The sequence below is a fragment of the Podarcis bocagei genome (genome assembly GCF_964188305.1).
Source record: "Podarcis bocagei genome assembly, chromosome: 7".
NCBI lineage: Eukaryota > Metazoa > Chordata > Lepidosauria > Squamata > Lacertidae > Podarcis > Podarcis bocagei.
The window spans coordinates 72,887,894-72,910,477 of NC_138132.1; the positions used below are offsets into that span (position 1 = coordinate 72,887,894).

Genomic DNA, 22,584 nt, shown 5'->3' on the forward strand with positions numbered 1-22,584 from the left:
GCTGAACACAGAACACAACCCCAAGGCAGGTTTCAGGCTACCTTTAAACGACACTCTCCTTAAGGAGCAAAACAAGGGCATACTTCAGAGTAAACAGGGCTGTGCTGTATCAGGTTTAAGCAGCTTTGGCCTACTAAAATCCACTCCTGCCAGGCACCCGTTTGTTTGAGGGTAGGATTTTCCTCCCAAGTTTAGCAAGGCAGTAATGGAGGTGGGGGAAGGGGAGGAAATAAGAGGGAGGCAAAAGGGGCAGAGTATATTTCGAAGTGGGCGAATTGTGACCCACATGTCAAGATCTCTGAAATAAAAAGTACACAGTCTGACAGGAACTCAGCAATTGGGGTGGGGAGCGCTCCTTTTTTTTTGGGGGGGGGAGCCTTGCCCTCCATAGGATGACGATAGTTTTTTTTAAGGGGCTTGGGGGGAATAATATTAAAAAACAAACAAAAAAACCACACAACCCGCCATTTTCTCGGCCGCATTGGGAGCAGGGCGGCCCGTTGGCCACCAGCTGGGGCTGCTGAGCGAGCGAGCTCTCCCCTCAGAAAATCCCTTTCCGCCTTTTCGGAAGGAGGCGGCCCCTAATTCCTCCCCAAGGGGAGGTTTTTTTTTTGTGGGGTGGGGGGTAGAGGAGACCGAGCTATGGCCGACGAAGAGCGGGCTGAACACGGCGGCAGCAGCCGGGGAGGAAAGCTCAGCCTCAAGCGCAAGAGGCGGCAGCCGCACCAGCAGCAGGAGGAGGAAGAGGAGGCGGAACGACGCCCCTCGGCCATTCCTCGCCGAGCACCGTGAGTCCGGGTTGGGATTCCTTCTGACACGCTGCGGGAGGGTGGGGAGTCTGCGTGCGAATGCGCAGGCGCCCGCCACAAGGCCTAGGAATGCAGCGGCGCGGGGGTGGGGTGCGCGCGCGCGCAGGTGGATGAGTGTGGCATGATTGGATCGTTCTCTGAGTGTGCGCGCGCGAGAGAGAGAGAGAGAGAGAGAGAGAGAGATGCATATTCTTCAAGTTAACTGGAACGAGGCGAGTTGCAACAAAGCATGACCAGTGGTGGATTTACCTATAAGTTAAACAAGCTATATCTTAGGGCCGCCCCCTCTCTTGGAGGCCCCCCAAAAAATTAAGGAAAAACAACAACACTGGAGGTACATTTCCAAAATACAAGCTAAAAAACAAATAAAATAAAACCTACATACAGCAACAGTGTTTTGTGCTGTGTAGGTTCCTATGAAGTAATGGGCCCTGCTTGCTCCCTAAAATATCACAGGTTTGCTCATTTCTATATATAGGGTGCCTACGTTCTGCACAGACTGGTTGTAACAATTACTTTGATAAAATACATATTTTGTTATGTGCAAATAGGCAAATAAACTATTAGGTCCATAAATTACCATATTATTGTTGTTTAGTCGTGTCCGACTCTTCGTGACCCCATGGACCAGGGCACACCAGGCACTCCTGTGTTCCACTGCCTCCCGCAGTTTGGTCATACTCATGTTTGTAGCTTCGAGAACACTGTCCAACCATCTCGTCCTCTGTCGTCCCCTTTTCCTTGTGCCCTCCATCTTTCCCAACATCAGGGTCTTTTCCAGGGAGTCTTCTCTTCTCATGAGGTGGCCAAAGTATTGGAGCCTCAGCTTCACGATCTGTCCTTCCAGTGAGCACTCAGGGCTAATTTCCTTAAGAATGGATGCGTTTGATCTTCTTGCAGTCCATGGGACTCTCAAGAGTCTCCTCCAACACCATAATTCAAAAGCATCAATTTTTCAGCGATCAGCCTTCTTTATGGTCCAGCTCTCACTTCCATACATCACTACTGGGAAAACCATAGCTTTAACTATACGGACCTTTGTCGGCAAGGTGATGTCTCTGCTTTTTAAGATGCTGTCTAGGTTTGTCATTGCTTTTCTCCCAAGAAGCAGGCATCTTTTAATGTTGTGGCTGCTGTCACCATTTGCAGTGATCATGGAGCCCAAGAAAGTAAAATCTCTCACTGCCTCCATTTCTTCCCCTTCTATTTGCCAGGAGGTGATGGGACCAGTGGCCACCATATAGCATACTGTATATCCAACACAAAAAACCGTGACAATTTGTTGTTGACAAAGGACAGCTGGACATATAAAGGGCCCCATTACCTTCAGTAGCTTAGGGCCTCATCAAACCTAAATCCGGCCCTGCATGAGCCCCTTGAATATAAGATTTAAAAGATCATTCAATAGAACAAAATAGGTTAAGCCAATAAACGTGTTACAGCAGTAAAGGCACACAAAAACCTCTCCTTTTAAGATTTGTATTATGGGAGTGTTTAGGTGATTGAGCGTCAAGAGGAATTAGATGTGCATTAAAAGGGGGAGCAAAGCCTCAGGGTTTTGTTATGAGGATGATGAGGGCTGTTCTCATATAACATAACTTGTATATTGTATTAATATTAATACACGACCTATTAAAAATCCTCAGAACAGTTTTGTTTTGCTGTCAATGCAGACCAGTTAACAGAACGTTGTAATAAATGCTCGAAACTTACCTAAGAATCGGTCATGTGCAAGGGGTGTGCAGGTGAACAAGAATCTGAGAGGTCATTGTGTACGAGAGGCGAGGAGTGTCCATCGAGTGTATATGTTAAGTGCCTCAGGTTTTTATGATTAGGATTAAGTAGAGCAAGACTTGTCATCACTAGAGGCTAATTAATTTGATATTATTATTTACAATTGTAAGTTAAATAACATAAGCCATACGTTTAGGCTTTGGTTATGTTGCATAGTACTACAGCAGTAGCCTACATCTGTCTCCTGTTTCATTTTTAGACCAAAGGACCTGATGTTTGCAAATAGTGGCCACTTAGAGGTTGTTTTTTTTTGAAGAGTTTACTGTTACAGGTGTGGAATTTTTCAATTGAGAGCACCTTAAAAGGGAGCCTTCTCTGTTTGTCTTTCATACTGGTTTCAGTGTGCAGTCACCAAGATTGCCTCGCAAATGTAAGATTCTCAACAATTCCACTCCAAGCTTGCAAGTGGCTTCAGCTGTACCAGGTTGGTTCTGACAAGAGAAATGATGCTATTCCTGAGTTTTATGTTTTGTAGTACATTTTCCAGCAGCTCTTGCTGGTTTGAAGAGCAAGGCTTAAGCGGTGCTGAAATCGCGTGGATGACATTACTCAAGTCTGTGGAGCCACACCTGCATCGCTTGAGTTTAGAAAAAGTAGTCAACCTTCCCAAGTTTCTTACAAAGGTAAAACGTGTTTTGAATTATTATTAACCATTAAGATACTTATTGACCATTAAGATACTATCTCAAGATTAAAAACAAGTCCTCATTTTCATTCACTTTAAAGGGAGAGTAACATGCAATGGAAAAATAATTGAAAATAAGGTTGAAGGTAATGGCTTTGATATTAGAGAAGCTCCCCGCTGCCCTAATTTGCTTTTTATAATGCCTTCAAGAATGTGATACAATGGAAGGAACCCTCTCAGTTGATGCTGACTGTGATACACTGAGCCTGTCAGAGTGATCAGTAAAACCTGCCAGAAAGCTAAACTTCTTGCATTTAGCCTTGAACTTTAGGAGGATAAAGTTGGACAAGAGGCTGTACTTCACACGTCATCATTTTATTTGTACCCCCCTTTTTTTTCTCCAGGAAGAAGCCCAAAGTGGCTGATGCTAACAGAAATGACAATAATAGGAGGGGAAATGCAAACAATATGAAACACGGTTTGACAATTCAATTAATCAGTACAAAATCCACAAAATGTATAGCAGTGGCATAATAAAATAACTCTGGGCCACAAACCCATACTCCCAGTCTAACAACCAATATATAAAATCATTTGGATTACTATTTATTAAATTTATTTGTCACTTTCTTACCAAGATAACTCAAAGTGCCTTACAATATATAAACAAACACACGCATTATAACCGGCATAAAACAAAGACATATCTAAAAGGCAATTCTATTTTTAAAAAGCTGGATCCATAAGTGGGCAATCGCCACTGAAAAGGCCTGTTGTGTTGCCACCCACTGGATCTCTCATGGAGGCAGCACATGAAACAAGGCCATATATGACAAACTGCAGGATCTGCTTCAAATGGAGAGAGGCAGTTGGCATCTCAAGCCACATTTGGATGTAATAAAAAGTAGCTACAAGCATAGCAATAATAGCACAGCATAAAAAGGCCACCATATCCCACAACTGCCCATGCCGAAATCCTGCATATTTGTATTAAGTTTTAATGGGCATTGTGTAATAATACATTTGATGTGGGAAGCTTTCTGTTTGGTCCTGTGACACTTGGTTTCACTGCCGCTTGGGGCCTTAACTGAGCGGTGTGAGGAAGGGTTGGTGTTACGATTTTTAGTATGGAAGAGTATAGAAGGTATGCCTATTCTTATTGTCGAGTGCAGGTTTGGGGAGTGAGACTGAATTGTGGCAACAGCAGGGGTTTAGGAGGACCACTGGAATGGGAGTAAGTACCACCCCCATTCCTGCCACAGCATCTCATGTCAAACTTGCAGAAGAGGCAGCCTACACTCCTATTATGCCAAACTGACATGCCTCTGGCAGTGGTTTTGGCTTTAAAGTCCTGAAACATGGTCACAAGACACTGATGACACACTTAACTAGTTTTGGGAGGAAGCGGGTAGGCGTGTGCACAAGAGTTGAATCCATCTAAGTGCTACTCAGAGTCGATCCATTGAAATTAATAGGCCCAAGTTAGTCACGTCCATTAATTTCCATGCCTGTCAACCAGGAGGAGATACTTGACAGAACTAAAGGCTGTTTCTGCCGTGGAGCCACTAGAGAATGAAAGAAAAGCAAAACAGTCTTGTGGAACTGTAAAGACTTAAATTTATTATGGCATAAGCTTTTGTTGATCAGAATCCACCTTGGATGCATGAAGCGTAATCTCAAATTGACAACATGCACACGCACATACACATCATGGGTAAGGCAGAATGGTGAGGACTAAAGTCAGAGGCAAGCGAAATGCAAAAGGGACAGTGGTAATTATGCAAAGGCACAATAGTTACAGTGACACTTAAACAAGGCTGTGTTGGTGATAACACAAACATCCTGCCATTGGTAAGCTGGATAAACTCATGAAGTGTGGTTAAAAATTTTCTGTATTCGAACCGTAAGTGATAGATCATACCTTGGGAGCTCTTTCAAACTGTATTTTCCACAATCAAACCCAGCACTGGTTATGGTATCTTACTGGCTTTCCTCTTTTATATATTCTTTTGAATCTACAGAGTTAGCAAAACTTTAATTTGTCTGTGTTTCAGAGCTCACAAACTACAAATCCTCAGCCAGCCCCAGAAACATTTGACATTGGAATGAAACAGTTTCAGTGGACTCCATTTCCACGTTACCACACAAATAATTCAAGAAGTAAAAAGCCTCCTGAAAATCAAGCTCTTAGTTTGACAGAAAGAGGAAATGATGCAGATGGGAAACTCGGTATTATTTCTCCTGTTCCCAAGCAAAACCCCATTCCAGCTAGTAAATATACTGCTGAGGAAACAACAACTGGACACAACAATCATCTTTCCTCTAAGCTGGAAGGTAGAGAAATGATTGAAATGTGCCTGCACTCAACCCAGCAGAATTCGCCAGGACATTCATCAATAGCTGCACAGAGCCAGCCAAGAGTATTTGTGTTTGAAAAGCTTTGGAAAGGGGGTACAACACAGAGTGAAGGAAAAAGCAGAAAGGAAAATAAAATACTATCAAATGATGATAAGCAAAGTGCTTTGTTGTGCCAGCCTAACAATGCCACATCAGTGTTACCTGTGCAGGAATCTCCTGCTCTTTGTTTGAGTGTCGGCAACCAAGAAAATACAGAGGACCATAGGGAGGAAATATTAGCTCTCAGCCAGTGTCCCATGTGTCAGATCCACTTTACTGGAAAGTAAGTATTGGTTATGTTACTCAAATTCATTTTTCAGTTCGTCATGACATCCACAACACACACACATGGAAGTGACCACATCCAGTGTTTCTCCAATTTGGGATCTCCAGGTGTTGTTGGATTGCAACTCCCATTGTCCTTAGGTAGCTAGCAAGACCAGTGGTGAGGGATGATGGGAACTGCAGTTCAACAACAGCTGGAGACCCCAAGTTTGAGAAACACTGCCACATCCAATAGGAAGAAATTGGGGCACAAAGCAATGGGAAGACAGAAAAGGGTGATGGCTGCTCTTGCCAGATGGAGGATGGAAGGTAGAAATTGTTAGTAAACGACACATGGAAGATTTCCCCTAACAAACGCAAAATTGAAACACTATTTTTTTGTATTGAGAGATTTCAACACATTTTTAATACCCTAATTTGCATGCCATTTTTTCCTCATTTCAACACAAAATTGAGATGTACTACTTCCCATGTAACACCTCCCGGGCGTTAAGATCTACAGGAGAGGGATGGCTGATGATTCTGCCGCAGGGTGTGAGAGGGTCTTCAGTGGTGGCCTCCAGGTTGTAGAAGGCCCTTCCACCCCTCCGAGGTGCATTTTGGCAACAGACCAGTGTTCAAAACTCCCATTGTTCTAGGCGCATTTTGCGACAGGGAATTTCATTAGCATGAGCAGTTTCTGATCTCCGGGCGCAGTACTGCACCTAAGATTTCAGATTAAAACTGCAATGTGGAAGGAAAGGAGGACCTTTTTCTGCCTCCCCACTTCCAGCTACTTTCTGAAGATTGGAGAAAAGACCCTCTGAAGAATATTAGTGCGGTGGGCAGGGGCAGGACTATACCATGTGAAAAATGAACATAATATTTTAGCTGCAGTTCATCCATTTTCAGCTTTGCATTCTCATTATAAAAAGTGTGCCTAGACATTCCGTTGTTGCACCCATAACCTAGGTTTAAGGTGCCATTTAGGTGCCTAGCTTTAATATCTCTGTTTCTAACACTGCAGCATATCAAGACACACCTTTTTGCACATGCCTTCGGGATGGGATGAAGGATGAGTTCAGAGCATAGCTGTCAACTTTTCCCTTTTTTAAGGGAAATTCCCTTATTCCGAATAGGATTCCTCACAGAAGAGAAAAGTTGATAGCTATGGTTCAGAGTATCACTCCCTCTGCAGTGTTTCTTACTGATGGTATTTCTTCCTGCACGATACAGCCAAATTGACATTCAGTGTTATCTAACCTGCCTAGAGATCGCATGGGGAAGGGAAGGCCATAAATGCATATACTAAAATCTGCAAGTCTGATAATTCTGTTTTCCAATTTCAGGTGGTCAAAACTGGACATTGATGGTCATCTTGCTAAATGTTTGTCTGAAAGTGACGTAGATGTAATTTGGTAACAAAGAAGATAGCAGAGAACAGCCAGTGGTTCTTAGTAGTCAATAAATTTGCAGCAATTTACCACAGATCAAAAAAACTAAAGAAGGTGGTGGTTAAGTGCCATGTCATATTTCATTATGTGTATCCTGCTATCGGGTCAGTACTGTAAATGTCTGTGGGAACCTCAGTGAAGTCTGGATGCACATGACTTATGTTTCTAGTAAAAGCACTACTGAAGTGTATGTTCTCTATGGGGCATATTATGAACCATGACTGTACAGAGTTTAAAATCTAATAACAAAATTATCAGCTTCAGGGTGCTTAGGGGATGAGGTTTGTTGAAAATTAAATAGTCATCCAGCCACAAAGTTTTCAATAAAAAGATAGCTAGCAGTTTTCCTCCGCTGCAATTTCTGTGTGTTTATTCAGATTGCTCACTAATGCTTTTGTACGATGTACTTCATTAAGATACTCAGTCAGTTTACTGTATAGCTTAACAAATACCTTAGCAAATTCAGCACAAGTTCACCAAGACCTGGTACCTGATACAAACTGAACCTGTTATTACCTTTACAACAAGAATAATGCTGATCTTATCAGTAACAGGCCAGTAAGAAGTATTTTAACATTAAGTAACAGAGCCTAAAATAGAAGATCTGTTTTTGTCACGGTTTTCTTCAAAACAATAAATTCAGTATAGCATACAAAGGTATAAAATGCTGAAGTCCTTTTGGCACATGGAACATGTGGCAAAGCAAATTATATGGGAAATGTCTGCTTAGTGAAACAATTAGTCTAAACTTTTTCATTAAAGTCTTTAATAGATGTGCAAGAATATAAATGATCTTAGCTGTTTACGGGTTAGTATACCATCTTTTGCACAAATAAAACTGGCCAAAGATCTCAACTAGTTAATTATACAAAACTACAAGAACATATTTACTGTTTTACAATCATTAAATTAGCTAGAGTGTTTTCATTTACATTTCATTTACATACTAAGACAATTATATCATTACCAGATCCATTTGCAATATATTAGGATTTTTTTTAAACCACACATTTAATTACATCCTTCATTTGTTCTTTAATTTATAAAACAAGTACTTTATATAAAAAATTTCCCCTTCATCATGAACAGAACATTAGTCATACACTTGCACACAAGCAACTGACTTGTAACCAGCAACTTATTTGGCAACACAGCAACATTGTAAATTGCCTTCAATTGTAAATAAATCAAGGATTTGTTTTTGTCTTGAGCAAGTGTGTGTACTCACCCTACTCTAATGTTCTGATATCACAGAAGTTCAGGGCAAAGAACCCTTCATGTTTTGCCTAGCCCCCTTAGCCCCAGAACCAGACAGCATCCGTAGGTCACATCACCATGCAAAACCAGCTGCTCAGTTGTAAATCCAAGATACAGAGACACAAAACATTCAGGGAACACTGAGAATCCAAGATACAGAGACACAGACCAGTCAGGGTTCACCAAGGAGAAGAAGAAGAAAAATGGCATTCAAATCTTTTGCATGATTCAATTAAAAAGAAATCAAGACTCTCTCTTAGCTAGGTGACTTGGTTATCTAAACCCCAAGCATTTGAGGAAAGTACATCTAACTGAATTACTTAGTGCTGGTTAGAACATATGTTGCTTAATACAAAAAAGATAGTTCAGAGAGCAACTTTCAACAACTCTGGATGGGACTAATAAAGTTGAATTATCACAGATGTGCGTTAATTCAGTGGTCAGGGTAAGGGACATACAAAATATAGTCTTAACTGATGGTTCTTTGAAATATTTTTCAATACCATGATTTGGCAGTCTTATCCTAGCACCTCATGGACTTGAATGCAACTGAGATGTCATGTTCAGCACCTAATGTAATGCTGTACCCTGAGAAACCTATACAATAAAAGTAATGTGAAAACGGTTGCAAGTTGTCTTGCATTTTATACCGAATTGGGTGAGATATCATGGCACACAGGGTTTCTCTCCTTCCTGAAGAATTTTCTTCCCCAGAACTGCAAGCTACTCAATGGAGTTACAACGAAAATCTACTAAAAAAAAAAAAGAAATATGGTGTCTTGTTATCTCCCATAGAGACCAATAATTCTGAATGGTTTTAGATAGCAACGTGCCCTTGTTTGTCCTCAAACGAATGGACACGTTTTTATTCCCAAAGCTGACAGACAATTAACCTGATGCAACATCCTCCATTTCCAAAAGAGGAAATATGGACATATTTTATATTATAGTCATACAATATTTATACATCTGTTCATTTTCTCCATCACTATATTACTGCTTTGAGTGTTGTGTTTACCAAACATCCTCCTATAGAGCTTAGTGACAAGATGCTGAACATTTCAAAGCAGATAGTTTTAAATAGGAGGTGTGCTTTATCAGAAAAAAATGCAATATGTTGATGGATATCCTATAATTTATTTCTTTAAAACTTTAAGGCTATGATCTATTACACTTCCATTGTTCCTTTTGAATATTGCATTGATAAAAATATTATTCAAAAATCTAGTATACAACACAAGACATTGTAGGCACTGCTCAAGTATTTTCAGAAATCCACCATGTGCAAATTTAAATTTTCTAATGAGATTTTGGTAAATTTTGTTTTCTCCCACATTAAACATAATCTAGATATTTCAATTGATAAATTCTAATTTGGAATTGTTATTGCTGAGATCCAAGTCCCGTCTAAAAGTTCTATGAAGATATAAGTTAATGTTAGATAGCAGCTGTTAGTTGTTATGTTCCATGTGTAAAATACTACTTTTTTCTTTAACCAGAACTTACCAGGGTTTATCAAGTGTACCAAATACAGAATATTTTTATGCAGTTTATCCATTTAGGCACTTAATACTGTACCCAAACTTGTTTTAATTGCTAATAAAACACAACTCCTTTTATTCCACATTATATATATATATGTAATACATATATATATATATAAAACAGACATTTAAGATAGGTACCACTTGTGAAAAAAGGCATCTAAAGTAAGCTTCAACACCACTAACAATTTTATTCTTCAGGATGTTACACTGTTCTAGTAGCTCATTGCATGAAAATGTCCATCAGAAGCGTGCAGCTTTGAAAGTGGTTTGGAATCTCTCTTCCAAGGATGCAAACAACTATTGATCCTTGATGAAGCAGGCACGAAATGCAGATTTCTTTGTGAAGCCAGCTCTGTCAGTGCCCCAAACTTCTTCTTTTTTTCCAAAAAAAAATAGAGGAAGACACCTACCAAAATCACGTTTTTTTGATTTTTCAGCAGCAATTATCATCATTGGTCTCCACTCAAAACCTTACAGTTTACCCCAGCCTTGCATGCATATACTGTTGTTAAGGATTAAATGTCAAAGTTCATTCACATTATTTGTCCTTTGTGTCGATGCCATTCTCTCATACTGTTTCCTCAGTTTGCAGCAACAATGGATTAATATATTCAAATCCTTCGAACTCCGACTGGTCTATTCTTTTTATTACATCTCTGAAAATGGAGCACACACACGTACACAATTATCTCTTGTTTGCAACCATTTTGGTGTTTTGTAAGACACAATTCTACCTCTGAATGGTCATCAGTGCAGCCATATAGAAGGGATCTGCACTTGTGCAGAGGTATTACATAAGTCTCTAGAACTTCTGTAGCAGGGAGAACTGGTGCTTATCCTTCCTAGAAAAGGACATACCATAAAAATGTAGAGTTGGAAGGGACCCCGAGGGTCATCTAATCCAACCCCCTGCAATGCATAAAGCAATAGGATAAGCACCACCCCACTCAGTTTCTTCTAACCTAGGGGTGGGCTCATCCTTGGCCCTCCAGATACAGTATTGCTGGACTAAAGCTCCCACCATCCCTGACTATTGGCTATACTGTCAGCCAGCTGAGTCAGTCAGTTCAATTTATTGTGTTTAGCGAGCAGCCACGACTACAAACACAAAAATATTAATAACAAGGATACTGCTAATAATAGTGGTTTACATTTCTAGTCCCCGACCTTAACAGGATAAATGATTTCCCATTCCCCGTTTAGTTTTATTAAATGAATTTGTAAAGCCTTGGCAAGAAATTTGAATGTTCTAAAAGGATATATACCTCTACATCAGACAACAAGAAACAGGTCTTTGCAAGAGACGTCTTTCCCTTCTGCAATCTTAATGGGCATTGGCCATACAGTAGTGCCTCACAAGACGAAAATAATCCGTTCCGCGAGTCTCTTCGTCTAGCGGTTTTTTCGTCTTGCGAAGCAACCCTATTAGCGGATTAGCGCTATTAGCGGTTTAGCGGATTAGCGGCTATTAAAGGCTTAGCGGCTTAGCGGCTAAAAGGCTATTAGCGGCTTAGAAAAAGGGGGGGAAGCGGGGAAAAATTGGAACACTGGCAAGACGTTTTCGTCTTGCGAAGCAAGCCCATAGGGAAATTCGTCTTGCGAAGCAGCTCAAAAACGGAAAACCCTTTCGTCTAGCGGGTTTTCCGTCTTGCGAGGCATTCGTCTTGTGGGGCACCACTGTACTGTCTGGGGCTGACAGGAGTTGGGAGGTCAACATCTGAAGCGGCACAGGTTTGCCACTCCGATTCTAACCACTGCCAGATGAAAGAGGTATTAGCAATGGAGGAAGGTTGCGTAACTGCATAGATGACGTCTTACATTCGGCTCTGGAATCTGCCTCCTCCTTTGCAGAGTACAGTGGTACCTTGGGTTACATACGCTTCAGGTTGCATACGCTTCAGGTTACAGACTCTGCTAACCCAGAAATAGTACCTCGGGTTAAGAACTTTGCTTCAGGATGAGAACAGAAATCGTGCTCTGGCGACGTGGCGGCAGCAGGAGGCCCCATTAGCTAAAGTGGTGCTTCAGGTTAAGAACAGTTTCAGGTTAAGAACGGACCTCCGGAACGAATTACAGTGGTACCTCAGGTTAAGTACTTAATTCGTTCCGGAGGTCTGTACTTAACCTGAAACTGAAGCACCACTTTAGCTAATGGGGCCTCCTGCTGCTGCCGCGCCGCTTGAGCCCGATTTCTGTTCTCATCCTGAAGCAAAGTTCTTAACCTGAAGCACTATTTCTGGGTTAGCGGAGTCTGTAACCTGAAGCGTATGTAACCTGAGGTACCGCTGTATTTAGATATCACTGAAGGCATTTTCATCTCTCAGTGGTAAAAAAAAGCCACGAGAAGGGTTTGGCAGCATGACACTGAAGGCCCAGAATATGTGGTGGCACTGGGGTGGGGTGGGGGGGAAATAGTTCATTGCAAGAGCATGCAACTCTAGAAAGCAAATGGCAGAAGTTGCTGACCCAGATCAAAACACCATTTCCAAATCTGCTGCCAAAGCCTTTGATTTCAGTTTTGAGGCACCAAACTGAGCGTATGGGGAGCTTCCATTCACAAAAGTGGCTGTACTTGAGGATTGGCTACTACTCTACAGACACACAGCTGCCCAAGTTGTAACTTTCTGCTAAACATTTACAGACCAACAGCAGTAACCTGGGACTTGAGGCCAAAGGAAAGGAAAATAACAGAAGAAACAAATCTAACTAAAATACTGCACTGAGCACTTCAGTGTGGAGTGTTTTACAAAGCTACTGTGATAGTTAGAAGAGTGAGTGGAAAGGCACACATGCTACACCTTTCACTATGAGCACCTCCCCTTGCAAGGACGGAGGTGTGAGCATCAGTTTACTGACTAAATCTGCAAATGTGCCAAGTTGTTCTGTGCAGATACAAATCTCATCAGTGTGGAGATACCTCAGACTGGAATCTCAACAGCTTGAAGTGCATGCCTTTGTGACAAAGGAAAACTGCCTGCTTTGTTTTCTAGCTGCAGCTCCTCATGTGACATCAGATGTTCCTCTAGTGGATCTCAAGGGGTTGCAGCAGGAGGGAGGAAAAACCCTAATACACTTACAATCCTTTGGATCCTGATCCCTAGCAAAAAATAACCATATAAGGGCAGCCTAAAGACATAGAAACGTACATTTTTCATTCCCAATGTTAGAAAAGCAGGGAACATGAAGTGATGCAAGATGTGGAAATTATATGCTACCTTTCTGCATAGTTAACATTTGCTTAATTTTTTTTTTTTTAATGGAAGTGTATATGGCTGCCAAAACAGAAGTCTCTTTCCCTTGGCCCCATGCCCTGTTGTCTCTCCTACACTATCACCTTGGTTTCTTAGTTTTTGACTACCTGTAAATGCAACAAAAGCTTTCTATCACTCTTTTATTTTGATGAGGAGCATAACCAGGTTTAGTAGCTATTCAGTCCGCACAAAATCAGATCTGATAACGTCTAAAGACCTGCATAATATACATTTCTTATAAAGCATGCTTAACAACATTAGAACATACTCATCATCTGGAGTTAGCTGCACAGGTTCGCTGGTGAACTGGGTATCAAAGTTATCCAGACCATAATCGTCTGTGATCTGAGGCTGAAATGGAGGGGTTGCCTGCTTCTTTTCCAGCTGAAATGCGGAGAAAGAGACAGAAACTTAAGAACCCTTTGGGTTTGGTCTTTTTCATAATGCACATCTCTGGTCCTCTTCATTGTGGGGAAGCTAGGAAAACAGGCCAGGTTTGCTGCAGGCCTATATGGAAGCTATGTCCTGGGAAAGACATCTGCTGGATGTGGTGAAGTCTGTGTGTTTCTCTGCTCTAAATTGGTTCCCATTACAAACCATCTCTCACCCAAATGCTGCTTCTGCTGTATTTGAAGTGTACCTGATGAAGTGGACTCAAGCCAATGAAGGCTTGTACCGTAATAAATTTGTGCTACCCACCTGGAATTAATTTTTGCTAAGATATTCCAACAGCTAACATAACGTTTGGTATCCTAGAGCCTAGAGTCCATCTGTTTATATCAAGTTAAGTTTAACTTTTCCATACCTTTTATTTAAGTTTCCTAAGCAGTTTAACAGTAGAATGGGGTAGCTGTCAGAACATTACAAACCGCTCCTTCTAAAGTTTGCAAGACATTTTCGTCTGCACCCTGCCTTGAGTCTTGTAGATTTTTGTTTGTATTTTCTTGTAGATTTTTGACAGAATACTTGCTAAGTGTGATATTGGCTTGCATCAATACTTTAAACTAAGAACCAGCACAATGGGTTACATATGAAATTGAACTTTACCAGATCCCAGTCTATGCTGCGAAAGAATGTATGAGACTTGATATCAGAAAATCCAGTTTGTGGTTGGCAGCCAAGCCTCTCTTTGGGATCCTAGAGGAAAGAACAAAATTAATTTTGTCCATGATATAAACAACAGCTACAAGTACAAGAAGCACAATTATGTAGAGCCAAACTACAACTGCTGTGAAATATAATTAGCATTAAAAAAAATCACAACTAACAACCACTAGAGCAGGTGTAGAAAATGTTTGGCCCTCCAGATGTTGCTGAACTACAACTCCCATTATCTCTGGCCATTGGTCATGCCTGCAGGGGCTTATGGGAGTTGTAGTTCATTAACATCTGGAGGGCCACAGGTTCCCCACATCTGCACTAGAGGGCCCACTCAGCATTAGGGCCATAGTGAAAGGAGTTTATTCCCCCAACACAGACAGGCTGCAGTTCTTATGAAATTCACCCCTCCAAAGCTGCTATTTGTATTGGGAGAGAAGCTCTTTTGGTACCATTTATGATTAAGTAAACTTTGGTCTTATTTTATCACCTACTCTTTTCAAAGAAAACTGCTAGAATTACCTAAGTAAATGTATCTTTTTCATTAAATTAGCTATGGGTACAACCCTAATCATGCTTAGAAAGTCCCACTGAATTTATTGAGAACTGCTTGTGGATCAGCAGGCTTAGGGTCACACACAGTATCTAACTGCCTACTGAATCGCATGCTTACTGATAAGGACTTATAAGACCTGCTCAGTAATTTTAGACATTATATTTTACTACTCTCATTTTATTTAGGATTCTACTTTGTGAAATTTGGAGAAAATCACATCCATTCGCACAATGTCCATAATTGTGACACTAAAAACAACTTCCTGTTAAAAAACAACATTTAAAATGCTCAAAACAATTATAATTATGAGAGGGAAAGACACACTGGTCACTTACCATGAATGAACCTTCTAGGTTGGCGTAGGGATACAGCTACGTGATGGGTTGTGTTCTATGATTTGCTTAAGGCAAGGGCATGTGACTAGCTGAACTGTTGGATGGAGATAGATAGATATATATAGATGATAGATAGATAGATCCACTTCCAGTTCTGTCCATAGCCAAGCTACAAAAGGCCAGACCCTGTGAGAGAGCGCAGACTGAACAAGAAAACCCCAAAATTACTCCAGAAGGAAAACAATGGAGAACATGACTGGCCACCTCCTTTCCAGTGGGAGGGAAGCTCCAATTCTTTACAAGTGTAAAAAACAGACCAAACTAAAGAGTTAAAAGGGCGATGTAAGAAGAGTAGAGACAGCCATCTGAATAAAAATCTGGGGATCAGAAGTCGTTTGCAAGACTTGGATTGGCTGATGTTTCTGGTCTTGAAGCAAGAAAATGGCTTGTGCCTTGAGAACTGGATTCTGGTCCAGACCGGTTTGTTGGATCTGTAATCCCTGGAGCGATAGGAAAGTCTTTGAGGATGAAAGGAGGAAAAAGGCTTTTAAAATTGACAAAAGGTCTATTAGTTCTTCTATGCCAAAAAAAGTTTGCCTTGAAGTGGAAACAAAGGCCAGCTTATTGCTTGTTCTTCTAGTCTTCGCACTGGCAGAAAAACAATGGCCAATGAGTAGCACCATGTCAAGAGAGGCACCAGTAATAAATCTGTGAGATTAATACAATTTTGATAAAGCTCTGTGGCTCCGTTCATTCATGGATAGTTGTACTCAGAAGGTGGTGCTGGGAGAATTCTGTTTGATGCCTTGGCCATTGGCCTCCAAGGTCCCTCAAGGTTCTGTTCTGTTCCCCATGCTATTTAATATTTACATGAAGACACTTGCACAGAGTGTTGGGGTTTGGTGTCACCAGGTCTCTGCGGTGGCCAGGAGTGCATTTGCACAGCTAAAACTAGTGCACCAGCTGCGCCCATTCCTTGAGGTGTCTTATTTGGCCACAGTTACATGCCGTTTGTATTACTGTAACACATGCTACATGGGGCTGCCTTTGAAAAGTGGCTCAGAAACTCCCAGTGAGAAAGAAGAAGAAAAGGCCAGTACAAGGAATGCTGCTTCTTTTTTTATGGAGCTGAACAAACAGGGAAAAGGGGCTGAAGAAAAGGAAGCAGTGAAATACAGGAAAAGATGGAAGATGAAGTTCACAGGAACCTGAGCACAAAGCTGAAAAGGAGGGAGAGGATGACAACATCTGCTTCAGGCAAGAGCTGAACTGAAGGAGAAGACTAAGGAAAAGAGAGACCTCCAACAGTTCAGTTAGTCACATGCCTTGCCTTAAGCAAACTATTGAACACAATCCATCACGTGGATATATTCCATGCCAACCAGAGAAGAATGGCTGTTCCGGGGCTAATAGAGGAAGCAGAGAGAAATCAGTCAAATAAGAGGTTTTGAACAAACAAGAACAGAACAAAAGATCAGGTGTGCAGAATTTACCTTATTTAAAAATCCTTTCAGGACATGGGATGCCTTCACAGAAAGGAATCTTGGAATTCGGATTGGTTTTTCAAGGATAACTGTTAAAAGGAGATTTTTTAATTAAAAAAAGAGAGATGTTATTCTCTGACACAATACCACAATTCTTGTTAAACAGTCCAGGAATGAGCAGATTATGCAACAATAAGAGGAAAGCTTGCCTCTAACAGGAAAGCAGAAATTGGAGTGAAGCAAATAGAAGATTACAGTAAGTGGGCATGGTTTTGAAAGTTTGTGATTCTGTTTTGTGAAATTTAGAGACAAAGTATATTCGTTAACACAAATATTGACCCAGTGTGCAGCAGCAGCTGTGAAAAAGGTGAATTCCATGTCAAGGATCATTAGGGATTGAAAATAAAACTGCCAGTTTCATAATGCTGTTATACAAAACATGGTACAACCACACCTGTGTAGTTCTGGTTGGCACACCTCAGAAATAATATTGTAAAGATTGAAAAGGTTCAGAAAAGGACAACTAAAACAATTAAGAGGCTGAAAGCACTTCCCTATGAAGATATGTTGTAACATTTGGGGCTTTCTGGTTTTCTAAAAAAAGTTAAGGGTGGGCATGATCAAGGTGTATAACTTCATGCATGGTATGGAGAAAGTGGATTAAAATAAGATATTCTCCCTCTCCTCTACATGTACCAGAGGATTATGTGATGGGACAGAATATTGTTTCACCTCTTGTGGGGCTTTCTAGAAGGCAATAAATGGTCCAAGTCTTTTGCCTCTTCAGTTTGTGGAGGTGTGGATGGGGATTTGCAAGCAGTCGATACCATTTCCCAAGTTCTCTGTATGACAGAAGCCTGGATTGTTTAAGTTCCAGCAAAGACTTTGCAGATGTGGTACCATTTATGCCTTCTGCAAATCCAGACAGACAGTTCTCCTCCTTTAACAACCTTTGCAATTGCCAGAGAACTTGGGGAAGGGGTGTCCTCTATTGGTGAGGGGATTTGGGGAGCACTTTAAGAGAAGATCAAGGTCTAAACAGATGTTCCATACAAATGGGACAACAGTAGATAAACCCTTCTAATTAGTAAGTACGCAGAATTATTAAATTGTCTTGACTGGCAAATCCCACTAGCTTATACAGGCCACTTATAAAACTGAAAGTGCTATTTCATGCCCAAGAATGCCCAAGAACAGGCTTCCTCAGCCTCGGCCCTCCAGATGCTTTGAGACTACAATTCCCATCATCCCTGACCACTGCTCCTGCTAGCTAGGGATCATGTGAGTTGTAGGCCAAAAACATCTGGAGGGCCAAGGTTGAGGAAGCCTGCCCAAGAAGCAACCATGGTTCAGGTAGTTGGTGACGTACAATATCCTGGAGAGCCACTGACTTTCAGCATGTGATATAAATCCAAGAAATACATACATACAAAATTAAACAGCAATACCTTGGAAGAGGTAATCTTCAGTGTTCATATCTGGATTGTCTGTAATAATATCAAAGGGAGATCTTCCTGCCATCATTTCAAACATTAGGACACCAAGTGCCCACCAATCCACACTGAACCCTGTAAAAATATTTGAGATGCATACGTTCAAGCAGCACATACATTCAAGCATCATTTCATATCCTTGTTTGTACTCATTTCTGTTGTGTGATTTAGAAATCACTGAGCACTTTGTGCCCTCTGTGAAAATAAAGCCAAACACAAACAGCAAAAAAGTGAATATTGCCTTTGTTATTTATACTTACATTCCTCACTAAATATATATTATGTGTTGTATCCAAAGTTAGTCCTACTCAGAGCACTGAAATTAATGGATTTAAGTTAGTCATGTACATTACCTTCTATGGGTTTACTCTGAGTATGATTAAAACTGGATACAACGCTACATTAATATATTGTATTAAAATCATAAAATAAAACCACAAAACTAACGAAGTGCAAAATTTACAGCAGCACAGAACAACAATGCGGCAGGAGGGAAAACATCACTCGACCTTTAGCTGTTCTGTGCTGCTGTAAATTTTGCTCTTTGTTAGCTTACATGCCATTACATCTTAAACCACAGAGGATGACGGCAAACTTCTTCTTTTTTAAACTTCATTTGAGTTTTGCTACCTGGTCTCCAGGCACAGAGTACTGAGCCAGTCTTACAATTCTTCTGAACAATGCACATTTTAAAAAGAACTCAACAATTTCCTTCACACAAAAAAGTAAGTAACATACAAACCCTGCTATTACCCTGGCATCTAGTTATTAGGGGAAAGACATACACATAAATAAATAAGCAGCACATCAATAGCTTCTTGAAATTAGAACTTTAATGACTTGCAGCAATTAAATCATTATACACACTGCATAACAACTCACCGTACTCTTCTCCTCGTAGAATCTCTGGTGCAATGTAATTTGGTGTTCCACAGAAAGTGCTTGTAGTGTCACCAGGGCCCAATCCTTCCTGCAGAAATAAAACACAACAGTTTATGTACGAAAGAAACATGACCTTCCGAAATCTCCATTTAGTCAGGAGCAGGAGATGCCACACTCCCAGGACTCCGCCACAAAACCTGAAAAATTCAGCATTTCACACATTATATATTTTACATGGCTGTTTATTTGTATGTATTTTAAAACTTTATACAGTGGTACCTCGGGTTAAGAACTTAATTCGTTCCGGAGGTCCGTTCTTAACCTGAAACTGTTCTTAACCTGAGGTACCACTTTAGCTAATGGGGCCTCCCACTGCCGCTGCGCCGCCGCTGCGCGATTTCTGTTCTCATCCTGAAGCAAAGTTCTTAACCTGAGGTACTATTTCTGGTTAGTGGAGTCTGTAACCTGAAGCGTCTGTAACTTGAAGCGTCTGTAAGGTACCACTGTATATGGATATTTTATTATTGGCCTATACTTGTAGTGTCTAATAAAGGTTTGGCAAAGTAAGTAAAAGCATTTCACACATACCACTTAATGCAACTGAAGCTGTTACTCTGAAAAAATTATTTATATAGCATTGTTATTTAAGCACTAGCCTGGTAGCAATAGGTGAGTGCACAGAATTCCATGCAGGTGAATGGCAGTTCCACACAGCCATCACAACTAGTAGCCATTGGTAGACATCTCCTCTAATCCCTTTTAAAGTCTTCTAAACTAGAAGTTTTAATTTTCCCCTATTGCATTATGTACTATGTAATGTACTACTATTTTCTAACTATCCACAATCTTCTGCTAATCAGTCTCAATAGATGATCCTGAGTTCTAGTATTATGTGTCTGAGAAACTTCTCCATTTTATCTACACCATGCACAGTTCTTGTTTACCTTTAGTATTTTCAGCTATTTTTTCTTTTGCCTTCCATTCTCATGCTAAGGGATGGGAGAACATCTACACAGTGGCTTCCTGATGCGCTATGGAGGCAGCCTAAATAGAGTAAATTGAGGGAGGGTGTGTTGCTTGATAGAGGTACAGCAGGAAATAATAAGGCATACCTCATGCTTCTAAGGGGCTGTGGGAAAGGCTGGGACTGGCCTATGTATGCACCCTTCCCAGAAGTGGAACTACACTGCAGCTAGAAGGAAGTACAAAGACACAGGGAAAGACTTCTGCAAAGACCAGTAATGTGCCTGATAGTTACTTCAATGTAAAAAAAGTGCGAGAACATTTCTCAAACTCCTCCCAGTATAATCAATTCTGCTTTTTAAAAAAACACACTATGATGAAAAAAGCCCAAAGGCTTGAAGAGTAAACTTACCTTGCACATACCGTAGTCTGTTAACTTGATATGACCCTCTGCATCCAGGAGAACATTGTCTAATTTTAAATCTCTGTAGATTATGCCTCTCTCATGTAGGAAGTTGAGAGCAATACAGATTTCAGCAGCATAGAACCTTAAATGAAACAGTGACTTTTAAGAGCAGTGTTAATAAAATGCATTTTTTTAAAAAATACACTCCCCAGTCCGAATGTGAGGAGCATCTACACTAATCTTGTTTTGATTCAGAAGCTCACATGCTATGTGTTTAAACCAGTATCTCACTTTAAATCAAACCCCAAACAGGATGCCATGCTCTTTTGATAACTCTTATATCAGTGGTGGCTGTCATCCATTGAGAATTATTGGGTGGTAGAAGGTGAGCCAGAGCAGTAGGTGAAGCCAGAGCCAGTGACATGCTGGCATCTGTCTGTCTCAGGAGACAATGGAAGAGTGCCCCTTCGGGGGTGAAGTCAAATCACTGGAGTTACAGTGCCTGCTGTGGCTATAGAGACCAATACAGGAAAGACATATTTTGTTGCAGCTGGGCAGATGAAGGCGTCTGGTTGTGCTGGTAAAGGTGTGCCCTGCCCAAACTAATTCTAGTTTTGTCCCCATCCTCCTTCAGCCTGCTGAGCTCTTCCAGGACAAAAGGCAAGCAGGCTGGGGCTGACTGAGGGCAGAATGAGCTTGGTGGGGCAGTGCCTCATTTGTCCTAATGGACCGGCCTCCACAGCAAAATTGGTTCCATATGTGCTTGTGGCACCAACCTTGCCACATTTAGATAGAATAAAGGTCAATATAACAAACAGGCAACAAGAGAGCATAAGAAATCTCACAGAAGTTCTCACAGAAGTTCAGGTAAGAGGAGCCAAGGGATTGCACCCAGACTCTAGAATTGGGAGATCAACGTTTTGCCTGCCAAGTAAAACTCTTTAAGGCAACCCATACATTGCCAAAAGCATTAACTATACACTTACAACTTCAGTGGAACTAAGCTGATTTAAACAAGTTGTTGGCATCTGCAAAAAGAGAACAAAGAATTTTTAGCTGCCACTTAAAATACCTTGCATGTTCTTCAGGGAGTTTTCTTTGCCGTTGCATATGAAACATGAGGTCGCCCCCATTCACGTACTCTATAACAAGAAACAACCTGAAAGTATAACATGCAAGTTCTGATTATCTGGCTTGAGGAAATTGCCCACACAAGCCAATCAGCATTAAGCAGTCATGTAACATTCTAATTCCAGAAGACAATTATCGGTTCACCAACCCTCTTATTTCACTTTTGTGGAACACACTCCAACAGTATGCTGTTAGTCTATTTAGTGTCTTACTATTGAAAAACATTGTCTCCTGTTTAAGACATATTATGGCATAAAAAGGAATACACTCATTTTATTTTGGGTCACATCAAGACTTCAGCTTGTAATGTTGATGGCAAATGAGCTGTCCCTTACACTCATTTATGATCAATAAATCCAGACCTGGGGACAGGATACTGTTTTTAAGTCCAGAAAGTATGGAAGATAGGAAAACTGATAAAAGGCAGGTAGGATGGTTTGATCTTGATGAGAGAGCATATCCTCCTGGGCTTTCATTATTGTGCCAAGACTTTGGAGTTTAAGAATCTTTCCACTGATTTTGCTATTTTACTTTGGTTGTTTTGTAAGCTTTTATTGGTATTTCTGCATTGTCAGAAATATGTATCTGTTAGCCACCTTGAGATCCCTTTAGGAGGAAGGGCAGGATATACGTTTAAAGAAGTAAATAAACAAACAAACGAATGAATGAATGAATGATGGCCTCTCCTCACAGAAGGGTGGGCTGTACTTGTTCCCGTGTAAAATCTCCTTGCTGTCTTTTGTAATCAGTGTACAAGTAGAAATGGGACAAATCCCAAACCCATCCACTCCAAAATGCTTCATTTTCATGGACACATAAACACACTGACTTCAGAACT

The 22,584-nt window shown here is 40.9% G+C and overlaps 2 protein-coding genes across 7 annotated transcripts in view; one reads left to right on the forward strand and one right to left on the reverse strand.

Annotated features, from left to right (window-relative positions):
- Window positions 1-625: 625 nt before the first annotated feature.
- Window positions 626-7,701, forward strand: FAAP20 (FA core complex associated protein 20). The gene is made up of 4 exons (XM_081201670.1): window positions 626-788; window positions 3,079-3,226; window positions 5,283-5,908; window positions 7,239-7,701. Exons 1-4 carry the CDS (start codon window positions 643-645, stop codon window positions 7,309-7,311), a joined length of 993 nt encoding a protein of 330 aa, XP_081057796.1. The 5' UTR covers window positions 626-642; the 3' UTR covers window positions 7,312-7,701.
- Window positions 7,702-10,102: 2,401 nt separating this feature from the next.
- Window positions 10,103-22,584, reverse strand: part of PRKCZ (protein kinase C zeta) — a 98,908-nt gene continuing 86,426 nt past the window's right edge. For all 6 annotated transcript variants that reach the window (XM_081201555.1, XM_081201556.1, XM_081201553.1 and 3 more), the window contains 8 exons: window positions 21,688-21,774; window positions 20,622-20,757; window positions 19,247-19,334; window positions 18,320-18,439; window positions 16,881-16,960; window positions 14,446-14,535; window positions 13,667-13,782; window positions 10,103-10,803 (listed from right to left, as the gene is read on the reverse strand). In XM_081201555.1, the coding sequence (XP_081057681.1) occupies window positions 10,716-10,803; window positions 13,667-13,782; window positions 14,446-14,535; window positions 16,881-16,960; window positions 18,320-18,439; window positions 19,247-19,334; window positions 20,622-20,757; window positions 21,688-21,774 (805 nt within the window). In that variant the 3' untranslated portion in view covers window positions 10,103-10,715. The remainder of the gene's footprint in view (window positions 10,804-13,666; window positions 13,783-14,445; window positions 14,536-16,880; window positions 16,961-18,319; window positions 18,440-19,246; window positions 19,335-20,621; window positions 20,758-21,687; window positions 21,775-22,584) is intronic.